The 14,927-nt window shown below is 31.8% G+C and overlaps 1 protein-coding gene across 1 annotated transcript in view; it reads right to left on the reverse strand.

Moving 5' to 3' along the window:
- Positions 1-863: 863 nt before the first annotated feature.
- The window catches only part of LOC150107687 (protein CEPU-1-like), a 172,334-nt gene continuing 158,270 nt past the window's right edge, over positions 864-14,927 (reverse strand). Inside the window, exons 7-9 of the mRNA XM_090391466.1 lie at positions 13,238-13,303; positions 7,779-7,871; positions 864-1,420 (exon numbers count right to left, since the gene is read on the reverse strand). Of these exons, the coding sequence (XP_090247592.1) occupies positions 1,302-1,420; positions 7,779-7,871; positions 13,238-13,303 (278 nt within the window). The 3' untranslated portion in view covers positions 864-1,301. The remainder of the gene's footprint in view (positions 1,421-7,778; positions 7,872-13,237; positions 13,304-14,927) is intronic.

Here is a 14,927-nt window from a genome sequence, read left to right on the forward strand (position 1 = left end):
TCTTAATTAAATGGTCATTGTTTCAATAGATCTTGTTCACAGAATAATCTGTCTTTGGTGTGTGTGTGTGTGTGTGTGTGTGTGTGTGTGTGTGTGTGTGTGTGTGTGTGTGTGTGTGTGTGTGTGTGTGTGTGTGTGTGTGTGTACTAGTTGAGCAAAAGTAAAATATTCAAGTGGATTCGTTTTAACGATGACAGATTTGAGTATTTCACAGCAAGGGGTTAACTGCATCAAAGATAAAGTTGTTGAATTCTTCATTCGATAACGAAATGGTAGGAAGAGTTGAAAAGAAAACTGTGAACACATTTGACAAGCTCTTAATTCCCGTGAACTCTTTTAAGACCTTATCCACCCACTTAATTATTGATAAACACAGCAATTATTTTTACCTTCCGCTTGCAATGTGTCCCTTTCATGTCTAATTACAAATGCAATTTGTTTGTTTTTTTTAAAAAAGTCCTGTTCTCGAGTATCTAAATATTTATCTCCGTGCATAATCTAAACTCGATTTCCTTCCTATAAAAAAAACGAACTATCAACTGGCAAGAGTGGCTTGTACGTTACAAAGCAATCAATATACGCTTGGTAATGAGTTAAAAAATGCTTGTAAGGCTAACTTAAAATTTACTGCATTAAGACATATGACGCTAACTACAGAAATTAAGTAGTTTGTCAGAACTAATGAAGCAAGAGAAATGTTACAAAGGATTCCTTATACGACACTCGTAAAGAATTATAAAGCGACTAATTACAGTCTTACAGGATTTGCAAGACAAATTTTAAAGTAAATTAATTGAAATGCAGGCGACAAACATCTGTAACATCCAATTGAGAAAAGGAGACAAAATGAACACACACAGACACACAGGGCGCCCTCTACAGGAAGTAAATTGTTTTATTGAGCACGTATATTAACTCTGAATTGACAAGCACAATAAGAATAATAACAATTATACTTTTGGCACTTGAACGAATTTTTAGAATATTTCTTGGAACGGTTTTCATGCCTAGAACCAACTCTAACTTTTTTTTTTTTTTTTTTTTTTTTTTGCAGACGATCCTGGTGTCAGAGGTTACGTTTACATTATACAGTTAGAATAAGTTAAAAAGTTCATGGGCGACCGAGAGAGAGAGTTCGCGTGACTCAAGCCGAGTCTCTTCCGAAGTTTCATATGAGTAAAGAGAGAAGGCCGTATCGTCAAACGTTAGAATGTAAGATGAAGAAGCGCGAGGAATATACCGCTCGCTCTACGTCCAAATAAACATTCTAAGGGTTACGAGGAGCAGTCCAGCTTATTGCTTCATGGTACATTTCGGCCGGTGAGTAGGACACATGATATACACAGCAAAAGGAGCGCTACACACTCGCTTGATGGCTCACTTCTGTTTGAAGATCTTTCTTCTTCTCCTTCCCTTGTGTCTGAAAGAAAGGAGCTGCGTTAATCTACAATCCAAGACTGGAAAGGGAAAAAATGTAGTGAATATGTTTACAGTAAAACAATGAAAACATCGAATACTATCGAATCGATCAAATATATCTGTTCTAGTCATGTGACAGTACATTTACTTAAACACAAATATTTTCTTGATGTCCCAAAACTTTTATCGTAAATATTAATATCCTGACATATTTATATATAAGAACTCTACACACACACACACACACACACACACACACACACACACACACACACACACACACACACACATATATATATACATATATATATATATATAAATATATTATTTATTGAGCTACTATTTTCCAAGCATAATGTGAATTATGAAAGGTTCGTAAACATTTAACTCAAAAAGATATTTGTGATTCTAATTTATTTTATTATAACCATCTTTCCATTATATTTATTTATTATGTTATATTATATTTGTTACACTTATATATTATATTATATTATATTATATTATATTATATTATATTACAGGGATGGCCAGAGTTTTGGCAGCAAGAGCCATAGTTACCTACCAGAAATTGTTAATAGCCACAAATTTACTTTTTGGAACCTTTTTAAGGGCAACATCAAAAGCTTCCTTAATATCAACGCCACGTGTACTATCTTTTAATGCTATTAAATCTAATAATTAGAAGAAACACACGTATAAACCACAGTGAAAATTATTTAATTGTAAATATTTCATCTTAAGTATCTTAGGACATCATCAGTACAGTAGTTTAAAACAATAATAGGAATAACATACAGTTAGGGCGCATGATTACAATAGAATCTCATGAAAACGTGCATAACGTGCTAAAGTAGTACAAAAAAAAACATTAATTATTTAACACAATTTTGTATGATAATTTCCCAATTATCATACAAATTTTTAGGAATACAAACTTTAGGAATAGTAAGAACGTCGTTGCGGTTTAGGTTTGGTCTGTGTAGTAGGGCTTCAGAACTTTCTTTGTATAAACGTTCATGTTTAAATAAAGATCTATGTAAAAGTTTAGCCTTTTCCCAATGGATCCTATGGTTTGGATTTTCAATTCCGTGTTGAGAGAGGCCAGATTTCTGCGGTTTAAGAAGACGAATTGATGTTACCTGGTGTTCATGAGATTCCATGCTCATGCAAATGATCTTACTTTGGACAGACAGGTAGGTCTGTTCAGAAACGCATCTCGGAACATCAAGACCACATTCGTCTTCTTAAACCGCAGAAATCTGGCCTCTCTCCACACGGAATTGAAAATCCAAACCATAGGATCCATTGGGAAAAGGCTAAACTTTTACATAGATCTTTATTTAAACATGAACGTTTATACAAAGAAAGTTCTGAAGCCCTACTACACAGACCAAACCTAAACCGCAACGACGTTCTTACTATTCCTAAAGTATGGGAAATTATCATACAAAACTGTGTTAAATAATTAACGTTTTTTTTTTGTTTTTTTTTGTACTACTTTAGCACTTTATGCACGTTTTCATGAGATTCTATTGTAATCATGGGCCATAACTGTAAGTTATTCCTAATTTTGTTTAAATACTGTACTGATGATGTCCTAAGTACTTAGGATGAAATATTTACAATTAAATAATTTTCACTGTGGTTTATACGTGTGTTTCTTCTAATTATGAACGCACCACAGGTTTCGTTATTTAAAAAAATAAATCTAATAATTCTTCTCGCGTCACTCCATCCGCAAGAACGAAACGAATAAAAATTGCTAATTGTGGTTGGTCTGTAATGTCAGTTGATTCTTTTGTATCTTTTTAAATTTTATAACAAGATAATATAAATATAACTGCATTGCCGAACAGCAATGTAGTTAATTGAAAAATTAAATTAAAAACAATAGAAAATTAAAAAAATTATAAATATGTTTTATTTGTTAGTTGAGCCGCAATAAAACTTAAGAAGAGCCACATGCGGCTCGCGATCCGCAGTTTGGCCACCGTGGTTATATTATATTATATTATATTATATTATATTATATTATATTATATTATATTATATTATATTATATTATATTATTTGTTAGATTTGTTAAGCATATTTTTTTGTGAGAAAAAAATTATTTGTTAGATTTGTTACGCATATTTTTCTGTGATAAAAAAAAAATTGATTTGGAATTCTAAAACTATTCCAATCATTGTTATAGAAACTTTTAACTACTTTATAAGAAATTTTAAATATTATTTAAAATATTTCCCAAATAATATTTAGAGAGTGATGTATTTTATTTTAAATTATTTGTTAAAAACAGTTATATACACAATTTACGAGAAAAATCTTTATCAAATAAGCTGTTTTATAGATGTTTTCTATACCAAGAAGAGACACTACTTAATAATAGGGACAAGGTCAACTTGGCGACGGAATAAAAGATCAAATATGCAATATTATTCTGTTGATCTATTACCAGGTAAAACTGAGTTAAAAGAACAGTATAAACATAAAATTTGAAAAATCTCGCTAATAATTAAGTTTATTTAAGTTTATTTTTATTGTGTAGTTAGGTTAGGTTAGGTTACTACAAAATAAACTACAAATTATGTTTATTAATTACAAAATAACCTAAGTGAATTCAAAAACTGTATTTTTTCTTTATTTTAATATTGTGCAATTATACCTTTTCATTTTTAAATCAATTTCGGACCATTCTTTTTAACCGTCTCTTTCTTAAATGATCCTACGAATTTTGATATATGATGTAAACGAAAATATATAATATAAATATTTATTAACTAGCTGTCTCATTTTTTATGTGGGAAATTTCAATATAACTTCTATACAATTTCGTAATTCTACACAATAAAAATAAACTTAATTATAAGCGAGATTTTTCAAATTTTATGTTTATACCGTTCTTTTAACTCATTTCTCAAAAAAATATTATTTAAATTTACCTGGTAATAGATCAACAGAATAGAAATGCATAATTGATCTTTTATTCAGTCGCCCAGTTGTCGTGTACCCTAATAATACGTCGGAGAATTGCAGTGATTAAATTAGTGTAAGAGGAATAAAATATACAAGTGTTCGTTTTGTTTTCTATATATATTTTCGAATCAGTAGAAATATTACATTTCATAATGCCTTTACATTTGAGACCAAAAATCTTAACCATGATTAAAATTATCTGGAAGGATGATCCACAAGAAAGTGGGCAAAATATTACCAACCAATGATTTGTCGTTATTCCGATGAGATTTATGACGTCAGTCAATTGGATGACGTGATATTGTGTTAACATTTTAAAAGTTATTTACGTATAAAATTTAAAGCATTTTAAAGTATCATTTTTAAATATTAAGATTTTTTTTTAAATGTGAAAACTTATTTAGAATGTTTTATTTTATTTTATTTTATTTATATTATAATTTTTTAAATAAATTTTTCCAATTAGGGGAAAAGCCTTTCGTGTAAAATGCTCGTTTTCTCCTCTAATTTTAGAAAAGACTGCAAAATATTACTTAAAAAACGCATATATAAAAGAATTCCAAACATTGAGCATTTTCTTAAAAACATGCATATATGATCATTTTCATTTTCTTAAAAAAAAAAAAAAGAAAGACAAGAAACATGAAAGAAACAAAAAACGTCAATTTTGAAATTTGACGTTTTTTTTTTTTTTATTGGAAAACTGAAGTGATTTCGCATTAATTCAATTGCTGATATCTGATAGATTCAAGAAATATTTTATTTCCTAAGCATCACGTTTTAGCGATTGCTAGTGACTAAAAGTCAGTTTTAACTGAATTAAGGGAATCGTCATGGTCCCTACCCTATTACCGAACGTCTGGCGATCAATTACTAGTGAAAGTGCTGTGTCGGCATTCAATAACTATTGCATTTCCAAAGGCACATAAGGAAACGAACGCAGCGTTATTCGGCGACTTCAACATTTCTTCGCTTCAAACCCTACGTGAAAAGTAAAAGAATTAAAACTTAAGAAAAATGTCTACGTTTTCTAAAACTTATATTTCTTGATGGAATTTTTTTTCCCTTTGGTACTAGTTGCATTAAACGCACTAAAATCTGAATCGAATCCCGATTATCTGGAATAATAAGGATTGAAAATATCCGGGAAATCAAGTCACAAACTACGGCTTAATATTTAATCGCATATGCAAATAGATCGATGTACTGATAAATTTTTTAGAAATTTTAAAAGCAGCATGAATGTTTGTGAATGTATCTTTCGGTGGTAGATAATTTTAAACATTCAGATCTTCAATTAGCATAATGGTAATTATGCTAATTGGAGGTCTGAAATGGATGTTAAAAAAATTCAAGTTTGGTTACACAACAATTTTCCCTTGCCTTATAGACCTCTCATGTGTGTCTATTGCCTTTCATAAATGAGATTCATATTAATTAAAAACAATTAAAATAGAATAAATTATAATAGAGTATATTATAGATCTAGTGGTATTTTATAGCGGAATATAAAAATAAACTTAAGATAGTTTCTAAAATTCATCAGAGAGCTTATAAGAATATAACATTTGGTATTGGAGTTACGAGGCAACTTCAATGGCGAATGTTTTTTTATAAAATAATTAAAATATTTATTCAAATATAAAAAGGCTATAAAACATAGCTGGATCTATAATAATTTTCAATTTATTAGCCTTAAATAATTGAGCCAAATAGAAATATTTCAGTTACTCTATATTTTGATATAGTGGAATCATTCTTAAGATTATTATCCAATTATTTACCAATATATTATTATTATTATTATTATTATTATTATTATTATTATTATTATTATTATTATTATTATTATTATTATTATATAAATATAAAATAAAAGAAAAGAAAATAAATAAAAATAGAAAAATAAAATAGAATAAAATGTATATGTTTTTATCTCATTCTAATTTTATTATTTTTGTGTATTGCTGTTTTAAAAAACATAATCGTTATACAACCAGATTTTACATGCTCAAGTAACATGCTGAAATATTTTCTAGGGGTTTATGTGGATAATGTCCGTTACTGATAATATAATGTGCAGTTAAAGCGGTAACATGGATTAACTACTTGTGCCACCTGGTCTACACAAGTAGAACGCACTGTTGTCATGTAAACCAATTCCATAACATGACATCTGCCTCACTTCAATCGAAGAAACGATAGTTTTTTTATATATAAAGATAATTTTGGAAACATCAGGTGGGTTGAATCAAATCACTATTATGCGTTTGACTGGACCAAGGGAGTTGGGGTAAGTGAGGGGTCTACGTTCCCCAGAATGGCTGAGAGTTTTCCGAAATCTGATGCATTCTCCCTACTTAAGGGAAATATCTTGATCAGGAGCACTGATTTCCCAGGGATTTCATGTTGGACAAATTTGAAAAATGTGTCGGATAATGAAAGTCAGAATGAGTCCAGTGATGGTGATGAGAAGAATGGGGAGACAGCTTCTGTATTCAGTCAGCAGGTGATCTGTACTACTAACGTTTTTCTTTGTTACTCTTCTATAGTATACTCAAGCTGAGTCATTCGGTGCGATCATAAAATATCACATTTCGCAGGGCACTTTTTCAGTTATTGTGCATAAATTTAAAGGACTGCAATGCAGCGAAAAATGAAAGTTATTTTTTTTCGAAGTTTTCTTTTATTAGAGGAAATATCCCCCTTCTCCCCCCCCCCAAATACACTGGAGCTTCATCCACCTTTGCCAAGAGCTGTTTCCGCATAAACTAAAGTATAAATGCTTAGACAATGCGTTGCAAAGATCCCTTAATCTCCCACTGCAGGCGTTTTAAATTATTTTTCTTGGTTTAAAATATGAAGTAAGAATGAAATTGTGAAAAAAACAGCTAACTGTCAATGAGTGACTGGCGACAAAATTTTAAAAAAAGTTGAACTAATCGCAGGTTATTATTATTATTATTATGAGGTGTTTGAGTCACCTTTTACACGAGTTGGTTGAATATGCGTTACTGTCATGAGTAAAAAAAAAAAAAAAACGGCTGTTATAGAAGTTCTCAGTTTTTTTTTTTTTTTTTTTTTCATATTACCTAGGGTGTTATTCCCGACGAAGCTGATAGTCCACAACACACATTTTTGTATTTTTCTAAATTGATTGAATTTTCTATACATATTCAAAAAGCTCCAATGTAACAAGTAGGCACTGAATTCTTCCAAATTAATTAACGTTTATTTCATTAACGGATTGAACTGATGAGAGAACTGGCTGCTATTTTACGGGCTTTTCTTAATTACGAATTAAACTGGAGGTTAAAAAAATTCATCGTAGTTAACACAAGACTTATAACTTTATTCAACTTAAGAATGAATCGAACCTTGTTCTGGAATGTTTTGACCCGATGACGGTAAAATATAATTGACAACAGTATCTTCACTCTGGACATCATTAGATCCGTCATGTTTCTTACCTAGAAGACCATTAAAAAAAAGTAAAAAAACAAACAGTCACTATTAATGCTTTTCAAAATTACAAATGATAGTTATCAGCACTGCTACTCATATTTACACAATGCTAATAAAGAAATCAATCAAAGAATAAATGAGTTGGAATTTATGGCACCGTTTGAGACTAATTTAACCAACTGGCGACAAAAGATAAGCGTCGGGTAAAAACATTATGTGTTGTAATAGGTGGCTACAAAGGATGTGAATACATCATTGTTATCTGAACCTTTAAGCATCATTAATTCGCAATTTTAGCTAGTTATGATTTGAAAGTTTTTCATAAATAGTTCCAACTTTAAATAGAATTTCTTTTATATATATTAATAGAAAACTATAATATAGTTTTTTATTAATTGCATTATTTTTAAGTTCTTCGAAAAATAACTTAATTTTATTAGAATTTTTACACACCTTTTTATTATTTGTATATCTTGAATAGTAGAAAATATTTTTGGTGAGCATTTTGATTTTTTCTGGCAATTAGCCATTAAAATTAAATTAAGTTAAGAATTCGACAGTAAAATTAATTTTGTATCCAATGCGATATCCAATGCGATATAAAATTGAAATGGAAAGTTAACAGAGCCAATGTACAGTTATCGCAAGTATAATAAGAATTTCAATTTTTTAAGTGTGAACTTGGTCTTAATTGTATTTGTACCATGGAAAACCTATTTAGGGAGCATTTCAAATTGATTCAAACATGAATCATGCATTTAGCTCTAGAGGAAGATTTCAGAAAAGTTTGGAAAAGACCATTAACTGCACTTACTACTCACATAAATCCGGAACTAAATATTTAAATTTTGGGTTTTTTTTATTCACTTCATTAATTTCAAAATTTCGGTTGAATTTGCTTTTGGTTATTACAATTTTATTTTTTCTTTCTTTGTATATATCTAAATTGTTAGTACGTTGTTAAAATCTCTTTGAATATAATTCATACTTTCCTTAAATTTTTGTAACTGTTCATATGTTATAATGGCATTTAATAATAACAGATAACAAATTTTAAGATAGTTGTACACTCCATTATGGTAGCTGTATTTAAAACACTTCGAAATAATTTGTGTACCACGATTAAGCTTTAGGCTCTAACTGTTGTTTCATGTCATGATTGAAGATTACCTGATTGCCTTTGTAATCGCAATGTGAGGTATTAAATTCTCCTTCAGATTATTAATTTGTTGTACCGTTTCTCCTAATCGTAATTCCGCTGCAGCATCGATTTTAATCCATTCCTAATCTATATTTCAACAGAGATTAAGCCAGTCCTTAGCAGAATTCCGATCTGAGATTAACTCATTACCTTACAGAAGCAGGCGAAATATATATTAATTACAGTCTCTGATTCTAGAAAGCTTTCTCCCTAGGAAAGAGAAAGAGAAAGAGAGAGAGAGAGAGAGAGAGAGAGAGAGAGAGAGAGAGAGAGAGAGAGAGAGAGAGTGTGCATTCGTGCTTTGGGACTACACTGCATTTAACATTACTAAAAGTCAGCTAACCAAAGAAAGAAAATTGGGAATGTCTTAGCTTTTACTAGAACAAACAAAAATGACTTTTTAATATTATACCTATCCCTTATGTGCACGGCATTAGTGAACGTATAGCAAAAGTTTAAAAAACCCTGAATATTTTTGTTGCCTTTCGACCGGTCAGAAAAATCTCCACCTTTCTTACTTCTCCTAACGACAAGCTTCCACATTTTAATTATTCAGGTGTCTACCAGATTCCTTGCTTATGTGGATTATTTTATTTCGAACAAACAGGAAGGTCTGCCTCTATTCGACTAGAAGAACACCAGTCTTATATTCAGTACCTTAAACCTGAACAGTCTGGACTTTCAGAACATGGCATATTAACCAGACATAGAGTCCATTGGAAAAAGGCAAGAATCCTTCACAAAAGTCGGTTCCTCATAGAACGGCTTTATAAAGAAACATGTGAAACTTTACTCCACTCTCCTAACTTAAACAGATCTGATGGTTTACGTCGATCCCCTTTATGGGAGATGGTACTTTACAAATCAGCTAATATTTCCTAACTTTTTATTGTATATATATATATTTTTCTTCTTTTTTTTGTTAGGAAATTTTATTGACCTTTTTAGTTATTTTACACTAGCTACTTAGGTGGCGCTTTTTGTAATTGTCAGTTAGTGTTTAATTTCAGCTTAAAATGTACTGAATATGCCTGTGAAACACAGGCGAAAATTATACTCTTAAAAAAATCTTTTTACGTGAGATTTTCCATCATTAATTTTGTATTTATATGTCTACTCACGGTATTCCCTTACTAAGAGTTACTAAAAGTCAGCTAACTAAAGAAAGAAAATTGGAAATGTCTTAACTTTTACTAGAAAAAAAAAATTACTTTTTAATATTATACCCGATATGCCTGGAGCCTTCGTAGCTCAGTCAGTATCGCCGAAGCCCTTTGTTCGGAAAGATCTGGGTTCGATTCCTGTCGGTGACGTGAGGTCTCTTTCGACGAAAGGTGAGTTAGCCGGTCTCATACGATGGTAGAGTATTTTTTTCAGCCGGAAACTCGGGTTTTTCGCCCCTAGAACAGGCAAACCAGCCCGTGAACTTACGCATCTACAGACATATGACACACTGGGAAGCATCAGGGCTAAACAACTTATCCTCGAGCTATGGTTGCGGTTGCGAAGTCCAAGAATACTTGGAAAGTTCGTGGGCGCTTAAGTGCCTGTTAGGACCACTGATAGGACAGAATAGAATGTGATCTGTGGCTTATTTGTCTGTTTTGCAAGATCAATAGTTTCTGAAGAAAATTCTTCCACTTCATCATGAGACCAATATTAAAAGTTAAGAAATGAAAGAAAGACAAAGGTCAAAGGTTAAGAAATAAAGATCCAAAAGGGGTCAAAAGTTAAGCTGTCAAAGAAACAAAAAGGTCAAAGGTGAGAGGTGACAAAAACGTGTCAAAAGTTAAACGGTCAAAGAAACAGAAAAGGTGAACAAGTCAAAGAAACAAAAGGTCAAAGATTATGAGTGAAAGAAATATGAAGTCAAGACAGTAAAAAAAGTTCAAAGTACAAACGTCAAGAGAGCAAAAAGAAAAAAAAAACACACACACATCTACAGAGACATAGGACAATATACCGGGAGGCATAGGGCTAACTACCTTATCCTCGATGTCGTTGCGGTTGCAAGAATAAGATACCTCGACACCGTAAAAGGTAGAAGAGGAGGATTAAGAGAGAAAGCGAATTCACCAGTACATTAATAAAGATAAAGGAAGACTACCTGATATGCTTTTTTTGATGATGACGATGAACAGCCTATTCTTCTATCCACTGCAGGGTGAAGGCCTCTCCCAATGCTTGAGGTTTTGGGTCTACTACTCCCATGGGAACCCAGTCCATATTGGGAGAGTGTATCTTTACTTGGGTGAATGAATGTGTGAAGGTGAAAGGCAATCGCAAACATTGATGCCTACGCGGGATTCGAACCCGCAGCCTCTTGGCTGGAGAGCGGATACGCTAACCACTCGGCCAACCAGGCCGGCATGCCTTTTTTAACTCGGGTTAAAATCCCGTCTAGGACACACACGCACGCAGAAAAAAACTTTATAAAGTTTTTTTTTTTTTTTTTTCATCTGAAAGTGAGTTAGCCCATCTCATACAAGGAGATGGATGATTTTTTCCCTTGGGTTTTTCGTCCCATAAAAGACAAAGCAGACAGAAGAACACACACAATTTACACATATAATGCAATGACCTTATAGGATTGGTTACTTCGGCGGTAGTTCCAAACAATAACAACATATAATAATAAAGTATAGCGAATGCTCTCACATTTTTGGATTCAGTTTAAAGTCTGGTCGATTCCGTATGCATAATCCTGTGAAGGGATGGCTTCATAAGTACACAGTTGTACATTGCAACGATCAGATAGACACTCGCAGTGAAAATGAAGTTAATATTCATAACAACTATTTCGCTCTTTCTATTACAATATCACAAGCCAATATTTATTGAATATTGAACTTTTTTATTGAATATTACTAAATAAACATTATATCAATGGCGTCCAACTTTTCCATTGATGAATACAATACTTTACTGACAATGTGCGGACTCAATCATAATATTTCACAAAATCTACTCAATTGCAGATAATGGTGATTACTAGAAAGGTCTACTCTTTTTTTATTAAAAAAAAAACTTACCTCACGTATCATGGATCATTGAACAATCCAGCATTACGTTCAATGTAATGTAACGATATTATGTACACAGTATATATTCAGTGACAGGTCGATGTGCAGCGCCATCTACATCTCATTCTTATTATATTCGCAGAGACCAATTTCAGACACATTCTGACAAGCGAAACATCATAAGCTTCTACTGTACGCTATCACTATTTGACTACAGAAATGGTATTTGCATTCTCAGTCTGACTACCGCCAACTGTGAGTCATATAATGGGAACAGTGTTTACAAAGCTGCTCATTCTGTTCTGATACAGCCTCTTATTAGTTAGCAGAAGACTTATTCGGCTAGCCTGTAATAGTAATGGTAGCCTACAATCTGAAGACAATGCAAATATTAAGCAGCCGACAGCAATTAGCTTTTGAAGTGAAAAGTGGGTGACCTATTTTCATTTTTTAAATGTAGAATTCTAACCAATCTCTTTTCAAAACACAAGAGGGCGCCACTATCGTCTCGACTACTAGTTTAGCTTTGAAAGAGCTGGGTGATACACAATATCGACAAACTCTTCCGCTGTATAAATCCTTTAAGATTGCTAAAAAAAAAAAAAAAAAAATTTTTTTTTTTCATCTTCAGCCTTTAAGAGTGAGTTTGCTTAACAAGTTTACGTGCAACATTTTAGTTTACTATCTCGAATAACTTGATTCTCAAAAATTGACATTTTCAATTGTCATAAAGTTTCAAAAATTGTGAAAGTCATAAATTTTTCAAAAAGAATTACTCGATCTTTTCGTTTCCTTTATAAAGGTCTTAAAACCTCGATTGCACAAAGCAATACGACGCTTAGCTAGTAATCACCAAAGTGCTGCTTCTCTTACAAAGAAAAAAAAAAGAGCGTACTTGTTGATTGAAATTCTGAGATCCATTCCAAAAGGCTCAACACACACACACATTACGACAAGAAAAGTTGGACGTAGTAGAAAAGCTAAGAATGAGATTTTTAGAACTGAAAAAGGCATTAACTAAGTAGAAAATTTGTGCCATCAAACTATCGAATTTTACTTACAAGGCAAGAAAAGAGAAGAACACGGCATTACATGTCCTTTGTCTACACAAAGAACAACCGCGTCCTTTGAAATTTAAGTAACTTACCTTGTCCCCTAATGCTGGTTAATACACTGCCAGTGGGCTGAATAGAGGAAGTCGGTTTTGGAATTTCTAGAAGAGAGAGAAAGAGAGAAAGAAAAAGTGGAAAACATGAGACTTGACCAGCACACACGAGAATCAGCGATTACACAATAAGTTTAAAAATAGCGACCACCCCTGTTCTTTTACAGTAAACAGAATCTTATCTGAAGTGACATCAGACGCCATTACATGCACGATGTTTTGCTTTTATGTTACGGAGGAAGAGCACGAGGACACGAATTTTAAACATCAAATAAGATAGCAAAAGAAACACTTGCGCTGTTAGAAATTCTTAATTTTCTACCTTCTATTCGCATACTTCCTTCGTTTTTTTTATGTTTTTTTTTTCTGTTCCTGAAGTCACCATTTGTCTTTCTATATCGGTGTCTTTATGTGTGCTACATTCACGTTTTTAGTATTTCAATTTCACGTTTTTATCGCGAATTGTTTTCCCTCTTTCATTCTATTTTAATTATATCGTATTTTCTATTTACCCCTGTACTTTATAAATTACCCTCTCTCTCTCTCTCTCTCTCTCTCTCTCTTGCTTCCTTTATTTTTCTTTCACTCTACCTTTCTATTTGTTTAATATTTTTCGTTTTTTTAAAACAAATCCCGTGTAATAACAAAGAATAAACAGACTACGAAGCTATCAAAAGTGTTGTGCAAATAAAACTTATTAAATATTCAGAATCGTACTGTGATCACTGATCCGCCCAAAATTAAATGAAAAAAAAATGCAGAGTGGGGTGGTCGCATCTTTTTCAAAAACCGAACAGAAATTTTATTAAAAAGTAAAAAAAAATTAATTATGCTATGATGAAATACGTAATACAAATTAACTCCAAGTAATACTGATCTATGGTTCATTTATGATAGTTGAAAATAAAACTAAGTTTTCAATAAAATATTTATTCTTGTTGAGTTTTGAATTGACTGAATGCAGTAAATAATGTAACAATAAATCACACACACTAATGAAACAAGATTTTTTTTTTTTCATCCATAAATATCTAATTTAAACATTCCCATGCAACTTGACCAAAATGCATTCTAGGTTACTAAACTCATTCGGTCATCGCACACATTTCAAATCTGCCTTTATCTGTTCTGAAATTAATCAGTCAATAGATGTCATGGTAGAGTAAATGAAATGTTGGAAGAATCTCACTGATCAAAGCTGAAACGTCCTTCAAAAAATAAAAAATCAAAGAGTTACATTAGCAACACTGTGATTCGGGAATTTCACATTATCCATGGTCCAGGTAACCTTTTAGCAATGAAGTTACCCAGAACACACTTTAAAGATTTTCATTGAGAAAATGAGAATCTGTAAGGTGCTTTATTGGAAAAAAAAAATCCCATTTTCATTGGTGCATGATTTTAATTCCGTTTTTTGTAATAAAGCCCTATAATAGCAAATAACATTTTCATCAGTAGAAACACTCAAGAATCTTAAGAATAGAAGTAAATTCTCATTAGTAATTTGTCATTCTTTCTGTATATTAATAAAATAATAAAACAGTGAAGGGTCCACATAAATGAGCAAAACTGAACTACGAACAGTTCGCAGTCCAATTTCCGCAATAATTCTTCCATAGGCCCAATAATTCATTTGCTTATCCATGGAATATGGCCATTTTCCAAAACTATA

This window comes from Typopeltis vanoorti, chromosome 4, assembly GCF_054136105.1.
Source record: "Typopeltis vanoorti isolate ZY-2024b chromosome 4, IOZ_Tvanoo_1.0, whole genome shotgun sequence".
Taxonomy (NCBI): domain Eukaryota; kingdom Metazoa; phylum Arthropoda; class Arachnida; order Uropygi; family Thelyphonidae; genus Typopeltis; species Typopeltis vanoorti.